Source organism: Glycine soja, chromosome 11 (assembly GCF_004193775.1).
Source record: "Glycine soja cultivar W05 chromosome 11, ASM419377v2, whole genome shotgun sequence".
Taxonomy (NCBI): Eukaryota; Viridiplantae; Streptophyta; class Magnoliopsida; order Fabales; family Fabaceae; genus Glycine; species Glycine soja.
Window position 1 is genome coordinate 48,688,027 of NC_041012.1, and position 9,634 is coordinate 48,697,660.

The 9,634-nt window shown below is 33.0% G+C and overlaps 2 protein-coding genes across 2 annotated transcripts; one reads left to right on the forward strand and one right to left on the reverse strand.

The window, feature by feature from the left end:
- Window positions 1-184: 184 nt before the first annotated feature.
- Window positions 185-4,177, reverse strand: LOC114373614 (rho GTPase-activating protein 5-like). The gene is made up of 5 exons (XM_028331114.1): window positions 3,717-4,177; window positions 3,352-3,472; window positions 3,058-3,177; window positions 1,285-1,515; window positions 185-970 (listed from the first exon to the last, which is right to left on the reverse strand). Exons 1-5 carry the CDS (start codon window positions 4,049-4,051, stop codon window positions 530-532), a joined length of 1,248 nt encoding a protein of 415 aa, XP_028186915.1. The 5' UTR covers window positions 4,052-4,177; the 3' UTR covers window positions 185-529.
- Window positions 4,178-5,743: 1,566 nt separating this feature from the next.
- On the forward strand, window positions 5,744-8,285 carry LOC114374726 (probable calcium-binding protein CML48). Its single transcript, XM_028332397.1, has 5 exons — window positions 5,744-6,135; window positions 6,239-6,285; window positions 6,631-6,806; window positions 7,142-7,160; window positions 7,801-8,285. The coding sequence occupies exons 1-5, from the start codon at window positions 5,832-5,834 to the stop codon at window positions 7,909-7,911; spliced, it is 657 nt and encodes a 218-aa protein (XP_028188198.1). The 5' UTR covers window positions 5,744-5,831; the 3' UTR covers window positions 7,912-8,285.
- Window positions 8,286-9,634: the final 1,349 nt, after the last annotated feature.

Sequence of the window (9,634 nt, forward strand, 5' to 3'; positions counted from 1 at the left end):
ACTACTATTATGGTCCAAGGGAAAAAGGTTCCACTTCTACCTAAACGCGTAGCATGTCTCATTGCTATCATCTGAGCAATGCAAGTTTATGTCAAAACTTATTGGACCATGCATACGCTGGCAGGAAACCAAAATTGTAGAGTAAGGATCCAAAAGACCCTTCAAAAGTGCAACAGAAGATGAATTTATTATTAAGGAATAATTATGAACACAAGTAAACACACAGGGAATGAGATTTCATTACAATGTTAGTGTGGTCAACTGATCATAGTACTATTCTTGAAATCATATAAGTTAAACAAACAAAGGGAAAAAAAACAACATAAAGGACCACTTCACAAACCTCCCCTAGCGATTTGCAACTTGGGACATAAATAAACTTACAATGCCACAATGTCAAATAATCAATTTACATTTCAGTGCTCCTTCTGTTCTTCACATCCACGCTTTGATCTGTTCATGTCTTGAATCTATGTGGCTTAAACTCCCAATTTTTTATTTTTTTTCTCAACCGGCCCTATTTGATGAATCACAGGTTGCTGCCTCTTGTCTTTTTGGACTCTTTTCTAGCATTTGACTTACTTGATTGGCCAGTTTTACTCTTCCCCATGTTTCCTACGGGTGGAAACTCACAATACAAATCCTCATTGGAAACAAGATTCTCCGAAGAGTTTGTCAAACTGCCAGGTTCTGCTCTAGTGGAGTTGTTTTGGAGTGATTCAGGGGAACGATCTAAGGCAGTTTTCTCTAAAACAAAGTTTTCTTGAGCCTCTTTATTTTCTGCTGGAGTATCTTGCTGGAAGGACTCCAAAAGTGAATGGTTTTCATTATCAACAGAAGGTTGCAAATAAAATCTAGGATAAGATTCTACCACAGAATCCTTTCTTTCCCGCACTGTCCTTAATATAAGAGTCTTCAAGAAGTTCATTACTTGAACTGCATACATCAGTGCAGATATAGGGTCTGCCATCTGCAATCAGAAAGACCAAATACTTTCGTTGACTCAAAACGGTCAAACCTAATATCAGATAGAACAACTATCACATTGGCATCTTTATTTACTCTTGGGAAAACATAGCATAGTAAAGACTTCACTAAAGGTGAAAATATTGTCAAGACAAGTAGTGCAGAAAAGATTTCCTGAGAAAAGAAAACTTCAATTGGATTTCAAAAGATTCCCATATGCAATTTAGTAAAGTAGAAAATGAAAATATATAGCACTTGTGTGGCACATCTTTTCTTCCTTGCAATCACTTGAGAATGAAAAAAAAAATGGAAGCACACCTGAGTCATGTTTGGTGCAAAAACCATGGCAACGTTATGCGCATTCATCTTATTTACATTTTCATGTTGGACAACATCAGCCATCAGATTGATGGCCCAGTCCAAGAGTGAAGCTTCAGTATGAGGTAGATGTCTCACTAGTTCAGCACATTCCTCCTCAGTCTGGCATTGCATTACTTGCTCCGGAGATAATGAATCCAGAATGCCTGCAGGAAGTTCCCTAAACCAAGCCTTGAAAAATACAAGAATATCAAAATAGTATGGAATATAACATTATGCATTCCCTTTACACCAAGGCAAAAGCACAAAGAATAGATTGTAAGCAGCAGCTACAAATTAAAGCAGTGTTTCATAGCATTTACCTTATATTCCTTCATAAGAAAGATAGTTTGCTATGTACATTTTCATGTTTCTGGAATGGATTCTTATGTTTACTTGCTAGGACAAAACTACACCAATAAAAGTGACATATTCCAACTAAGTAGTACTATAGTTTCATGAAGCAGCAATTTAAACAAAGATGTCGGAAACTTGTTATATTTGTCCTAAAGACATGAATTGACAGGTTGTTAGTGGCTAGCAGTAAATGTTGGAAGGTTAAGACAGAAACAGATGATGATATTGATGCAATTGGTCAGCATATGATTTAGGAAGAACAGAAAGCAGATAGAAAAATGTAGGTTCTCATTGAGCTTGTCTAGAAGCAACGGAAAAAAGAAAAGATAAAATTGTTTTGCAAACAATCTTAAAAAGATTCACATGCATGATGATATTAAAAATTCTTGACAAATAAAGTACAACAGGGTCTTAAGACATCTGTTTTCAGTTTCCACTTTCCGACAAGACCATAAAGTTTACAGATTGAAAACACAGTATTGTAGTGTTTAGTTTTGTTTGTTAGTCCTAACGAAAATTGAATTGAAAAGGAAAAACTAATCCGGTTATTAGGTAGTATTTTTAAAAAATAAAGCAAATGTTAATTATAAATTTTGATAAGTATAGGATTGGCAATAGATCATTTGTTTAACTTAACTATTTAACAAAGGACATTTTAGGGAAATGAGGAAAAAGTTAGGGATAAGATGCAATAAAAGAATAGGAGTGACAATACATCCTTCCTTCATACTTGCAGAATGTCCCAGCTTACCATTTATTCTATAATCCAAATACTGTATCGGTAGACAATTATACTATTCATCTGATACATTAAAACGTTCTAGATGTGGTTCTATTCAGTCAAATACACTTTGGAATTTGGAAATGATGTTTGTTTGTCTAAATTGTTACTTAGACAAGTAACTGTTCGAAATTGATAAGTTCCTTCCTCCAATCAATTACATGTTGAACCAATGCTATGCTCAAATGATATTATGTTAGATCTATAAACTTCGTACCCCATTGCCCAGAGGCTCTTCGCTATGCGAAGGTATGGGGGAGGGATGTTGTACGCAGCCTTACCCTTGTATATGCAAAGAGGCTGTTTCCGGATTCGAACCCATGACCAACAAGTCACCAAGGCACAACTTTACCGCTGCACCAGGGCTCGCCCTCTATGTTAGATCTATAATAAAGAAAAAATATTTATTGGTTTTTTTGTCTTTTTGAAAATAGTAATGAAAATAATCATTTCTACAAGCAAAAGTAATCATCATATCATAGAAGAGCCTTTTTTTTGTCAATATGATGATTCGGTTCAAGTCACCTAACAAACATCTATAAACAAGTAAACCAACAGAAGAACCCGAAGCAAGTAATTATCTTGCAGTGTTATACCTTAATTAGCCCTGCCAGACAATGTACATCGATGCCTTCTGGGACCACTCCCAAATTCAATTGATCCCTAACATGTTCCTCTTGACCATTGTCCGCGTTAATTCTGAAAATCCCCTCTACCTGCATGTGTAAATTCAACTTTTTAACCTAGAATGACCATTAATGCAATTATTTGTAAAATGAACAAATAAGTCCCCATAGAACAGTGCATTATAAAGCAGGACTATCATTTTTGTTGGTTTCACACAAATTGTATCCAATAAATAACCACCAACATCATGAGAAATTTACAACCTGCAAACCTCCTTGAACATACAAATGCTTTTGCATCAACAGCAGAATTGTTGGCACACTGTTCCCTCTTGAGTCATGTGATAACTGCATGGATTCTGTTGAAACTCCAAAAACAGATGCACTACATGTGAAAAATCAAAGAAAAGCATAAATAAATAAAACAAAACACAATCTTTAAATCAAAAACATACTATATATTCTGACTCGTAATCAAAATTATAATGTACATTAAAAATAATGCATAATTTTCCTCTAAAATATGAAAACTAATAAAAACCAACATGCATTTAGAAATGTGACTTTAGTTGAATGATGAAGAAGTGTCTTCAATTCATGTCTTGTAATATAGATGCATGGACACAGACCTAGCACTAGGAGGCCTTCTTGGGACTTCAGGTTCAAACTCAACAGGCAAGCCCAAGAAACCGTTGAACCTATCAAAGGTGACATGCGCAACATGGCGCACGTTAGTTGGGGAACCAATGTTCATAATAATGGAGCAGATGTTTCTGCGAGAAAGCTGGAAGGATTTCCTGAGAAGGGTCAGAAGAAGAGCCAAGAGAGGTCGGAGGAGAAAGGCATTATTGTGAGAAGAGAATGAAGAGGTTGTTGTTGTAGTGGTTGTTGTCCTTGTCTTTGTTGGTGGTGATGAAGAAGCAACAAAATGGGGTGGGGATGAGGAGTGGAGGACCTCGGTCATGGCTGGCAATGAAAGAAGCCTTTACTTGGAATATAAAAAACGAAAGCAACAAAGATTTTGTTTCAGAAAATGCCAAGGGCTTGTGAGTTGGAGTTGGATTCAAGGAAACTGCACTAGTGTTTGTAGGGTGTGGGACGTGAGAATCATTAACTCTGTCTTTAAATTATGTTATGTTGCGTGTTGTGGAGCGTTCAACAAAGAGAGAGAGACAGGAAGAGTAGAACATAGACAACAAAAAATTAAATTGCTGAGAAATCAAATGAAGACTTGAAAATGGTGAAAACTTGTAAAAGAATATCATAATAATAATGAGATTTTTTTTTTTACACTTTTAGATATGTTTTTATCTCGTGTAAAGTTTGTATTTTTTTTTTATTTTGATTCTTATAAAAAAAATTGCGTTCATTAAATTAAAAAATACCCTTACCTCTACGCCATAGCTTTTATACGTCCTGTTATATTGATTAAGAAAATAATAAATAAAAAATCACTATAAATTATATCAAGAACTATAAAAAGATCGTTTAATTAATAACATTTCAATAAAAAAAATTAATTTTAGTTTTCCATTCAATGTTTTAAAAATACTTGCTAATATTTTTCTTATGCATTAAAACATTAATATGATAGTTTCATTGGCTACCTAAAAAATAAGAATTTTAGGCGATATCATGTTTTTTTGTGAATGGACGATATCATGTGTGTCTAGATGTATGTTGATAAAATTAATTTTAGATCAACATGATTTTATATAATTAATTTTGATGTAACATGATTTTTGTTTAGATAATAAATATTAAAAAATGATTTTTTTCCATAAAATGTTGTTTGAATACTTTGAACACCTTGCAATCATGCACAACCTCTCAATCAGTCAATTGTGTTTTTGGTGGAGAAGAAGACTTAAATGGTAATTGTGAATCAAAGAGATCTAATTTACTTAAGATGAATAAAGTATGCGAATGTTATAAATCCTTTCGATTTCTATCATAAAAAAAAAATGGTGATTGTGAGTCCAACCCACACCCTAGCATAAGAAAAAATAGGTGCATGTAGCAACAGCCTTCGTTAGGAAAGATGCCCACTAAACCCGTAAAAGAGATGAAGCCCACCATAGCCCAATTCTCGTGAACAAGAGTACTCATTTTCCTCATTGTAATTTTTTTTTTTTTGAGTCCTCATTGTAAAGTTATATAATATATATTAGTTTTACTTTATTTTCTAAAAAAAAAATTGTAAACTTAGTTTTTAATATAAAATTATTTTCAACATGAAATTGAAAAAAAATGAAACGAAAAAGACCGGAATACTTTTTAAGACACTGTATGGTACACTGATAACATACATTTTTATTCAATTAAAAAATTAAATTTTATAGATTAACAAAATAATTTTGATTCTTATGTATTTATGATGTATTTTTAACATCATAAAATGCTTATCGTTTTTAATAATTGTTATCATTGTATCCCAAACATTAAAATCTCCGTTTGGAAAGTCATAAAACAGAATTGCACAATGGTATGTGACCCTTTCAAATTCAACTTTTGCGGGTTCGAAAGCTCTTTTAGAGTACCAATATGAATTTATCTTACGTAATCAATCAAATGGACACGGCATGGCGACATTGACCACCGTTGTCGTTGCGTGTGTGGATTCCTGTCATTACGTCAAATCAAATCCTATAATATATGTTACCAATCTCGAAACTAGAAAGTACCGTTATCTCTCTGAACGTGTTCGTGCATTCCAAGCCAAGGTTGCAACTTACTAGCTAGCTATGTCTTCTTCATACGGTGGATACCATTCTCAATCCTATGCTCCATCTGCGCCAGAACAACCTCCATATTCCAATTATAATCACACTTCTTCTTCTACATCAAATTCATCGTCATCCAGTTTTCCAGCAGGGACGCCCCAGGACGTGATTCGGAGCTTTCAGATGGTGGATAGGGACCGAAGCGGCTTCATCGATGAGCGTGAGTTGCACCAAGCTCTCTCTTCTGGATTCCACCACTTCAACTTTAGGACCATTCGTCTTCTCTTTTTCCTCTTCAAGAATCCACACCAACCCCTCACAATTGGTACCTAACTTCTGTTCCAATTTTATTTATTTATTTATTTATTTATTGGGTTGGAGTGTTCCTTTGTGTTGATTTCAATTGCCTGTTGCTTGTGCCTTCACAGGACCAAAGGAATTTGCAGCACTCTGGAGTTGCCTTGGTCATTGGCGAGTGAGTTTCTTTTTCATTTCTTCTTTTATTCTTTCTCAACATAACCATGTTTCATGTTCAATGCATTGGAAAATAAAATGAATGGAGCTTTATTTCATAAGCTAAAATCAACTTATACGCATTAGTTTTCAGACAAGTTATTTGAAAGAGGTTCTATAACAGATAAATGCAGGTTGATTTTTGGTTAGAGAAAGAAAAGTTCAATTTGTTTATTATTTTATTTTCTTCTCTTACATGTGATTACGAACAAGTTTATCCAAATTGTTTAGGTTTGAAATTTGTGTTTTACTAGAATAGAACTTCACCCCATGTAATTGTCTCTGAATTTGTTACTTCAATTTGTAGGGAATATTTGAGAGGTACGATAAAGACAGGAGTGGGAAAATTGATCCATTAGAACTCAGAGATGCTCTGTATGGTATTGGCTATGCTGTACCAGGCTCGGTTCTACAACTACTGCTTTCAAAGTATGGTGATGGAAGTGGTAGGAGGGTTGAACTTGGTTTTGACAGTTTTGTCGAGTAAGTTAACTTTATCTGGGTCTTTGAAGAGAGTAACTTTTTTATTTTGGTCATTGAAAGATTTTTAGATCATTTTGATTTGGTCCTCGAAATGTTATTACATCAACTTGTCCTCAAATGATGTTTTTCTTTTTTCTGCATCAAAATAGTCAAAATACTTAATGTTGTCATACTGTGATAAAATAATGATTTGGGGGCCATTTTGATGTAGCTGATGCTTGGGAGCACCAAATTGGTAGTATTCTGAAATCTTTCAAGGACTAAATTGGCTTTTGCTGTATTTGAAAATGTCAATGTCATTATATATCTAATGTTCTGTCTTTGGATGTATGCAGGTGTGGGATGATTATTAAGGTAAAACTCAATGAGCTTTTGAAGCTATGGACGTGCCTCTCATTTCTCTATTTCTTCTTCAGTGATATAGGCCAATTCACCTGTTCCATTGTTTGCTTTGCTTGATATATGTGGTTCCAGACATAGATGTCTATACTCTATCCTGTTGCATATGCATTATCTTCACTATGTGATATGATATGTGTGGTGAGAAATAAACATTTGGGTGGGTGTCATATGTTCATGTTTGAATAAATTACAGCACAAGTGCTTTGGAAAAGAGAAAAAAAAATGAATTTTTTTATAAGTTAAAATAATTTTATATATAATTTAAAATCAGTTTTTGAAGAAACTAATATAAGAGGACTTTCACAAATTTATTTATGTACAAACTAATTGTAACTTTTAGGATAAGTTTATTTTATTTCATTTTTTTTTTCTCCTATAAATGTTAATAAAAAAGTTTATCAAAATAGGACTTATCTCTAACAAACTTTGCCAAGAAAAATCTGAAGGCCTAAACATTTTGAAGCATCATTTGTTCATTTCAATATGTAGAAATTAGCCTTGTCATGAAAAATACATGTTCTTGTAACCAAGTGTTGCTTCTTCTTTATATACTTGTGTTTGTTACGGTGTTGATTACTTGTTACACTTTCAGGGTCTGACTGATAAATTCAAGGAGAAGGATACACGGTATACGGGTTCAGCTACACTTTCATACGACGCCTTTATGACTATGGTCCTTCCTTTCCTTGTATCTTATGATTGATAAGCGATGCTCGTCGTCAAGATTTCCAAGTTCTTTGGTGCCACATTCAATTGATTATTTTTTGACTTTGATTGCGAAGAAATTTTTAAGGTGCAACGATTTGTTATATTCATTTATGTTCCAGTAATGCTAGACTCACTTTCATACAGAGTACTTCACATTCATCTCATTCATTTACATTTTTTTTACCAACAAGTTACCTATATATAGCTTAGGGGTTTGTGGCAAGAAAAGTGATTAAACATAAGTAGGTGAGTGTTGAAAGTGTGTATATAGAAGAATGTATGTATTTAAACATTTTTTTCTTTACATATAGTTGTAAACATTTGTAAAAATATTTATTGATATGAATACACTCAATTATTTTTAACATTTCAATATTTATTGATATGAATAATTTTACATATGCACAATTTCACACACATGTATCTCATTACTTCTCCCAAACTAAATATCCAACTAATTTAATCAACTACATATAGTAGTTAATTAAGGGTTTGTTGCAAGAAAAGTGGTTCAACATAGGAAGTTAATGACCGGTTACTTGTTAGTGGAATATCTTTTACAATAATGTATGAAAAACTAGTATGTTTATTTCACTAATGCCAATCAAAACTAGCGACATTTTTTTTTCATGCTAGTTTGAATTGCGGATTCAGATGTAGATTGCAATTCCTGGAAAGCTTGAAATATAGAAAATTAAAATCTTCCAGAAATATTATTAATACGCATGGAATAAAAAAAATCTTGGCTCAGCGATTTTTATTCTTGTTACTTTTTTATATTCGGTAACGTAGCTCTGGTTACAACTTTCAATTGATTCTTTTCTTTGTTGGATTAAGAAAATGGAATGTCCTTGAAGAAAAGAAATAATCACATTTTATTCTGCCTGCGTACTATGAAAGACAACTAAACAAAATAAAGTCAAAACACTAACTTCTACGTAAATATTTACCTTGCGGACATGATGAAATAACTCCATACTTCATGAGTTTGTAACTTGTAAAATATTGCTCGCATAAGTTGAGAAGAATTTCTTTTATTGGTAGGAATGGAAAGTATTTATAATATTTCTACACTTTTTTCAATTAACTTAATTAAATCCCTTGATGGTTGAGAAAATTCTGTGTCTTACCTATCAATAATTGTCCCTAAAAAAAGGATAAATAGACTAATAAAGTCAGACCATAGATTAAACTAAATTTTAGTCGATCCCATCAATAAGATACGTGGGTTCCATTTCCACCCCCATCAATTTTAGTCGATACCATCCTCCCCATGAAATTACAATTTGCACTTTATCCCGGCTATTATAATTTGAACATACGAGTTTAAAAAGATTCAGCAGCCATTATTATCTCTAGACGAATCATTCACCAACTCTTACATCATGCATCAATAGAATATTTTCCAACTTGCGTAGCAATAAGAATTGCTATTAGTTATTAAAAAAGAAAAAAAAAAGTTTAGTATGACACCTCTTGTATGACAACAAAATTTTATTGAAGTCTAATTGTATAAATCAATGGTAGGATTTGACTATATAGAGTACAGCCATCAATGATCTAGTCATCTAGATTTATATCTTAAATTGAATAATAGCCAAGTGCTTAGACCGACAGAATTGGAAACCAAATATAAATATGCTTAGCAGAAATATAATTTGACTTGATTATTTTAATTCAACTATTCGATCTGCACACATGTACCTAAATAAGCTACC

What these genes read in the sequence shown, in the direction of transcription:
- LOC114373614 (XM_028331114.1), bottom strand. Translation starts at nt 4,051, where the DNA reads ATGACCGAGGTCCTCCACTCCTCATCCCCACCCCATTTTGTTGCTTCT. An exon ending in ATGTTCAAGGAGGTTTGCAG is followed by an intron (nt 3,178 to 3,351) that starts GTTGTAAATTTC and finishes TTACACATGCAG; the next exon opens with GTAGAGGGGATTTTCAGAAT. An exon ending in GTCTGGCAGGGCTAATTAAG is followed by an intron (nt 1,516 to 3,057) that starts GTATAACACTGC and finishes GTATTTTTCAAG; the next exon opens with GCTTGGTTTAGGGAACTTCC.
- LOC114374726 (XM_028332397.1), top strand. Translation starts at nt 5,832, where the DNA reads ATGTCTTCTTCATACGGTGGATACCATTCTCAATCCTATGCTCCATCT. An exon ending in ACACCAACCCCTCACAATTG is followed by an intron (nt 6,136 to 6,238) that starts GTACCTAACTTC and finishes GTGCCTTCACAG; the next exon opens with GACCAAAGGAATTTGCAGCA. An exon ending in GTTGCCTTGGTCATTGGCGA is followed by an intron (nt 6,286 to 6,630) that starts GTGAGTTTCTTT and finishes TTCAATTTGTAG; the next exon opens with GGAATATTTGAGAGGTACGA.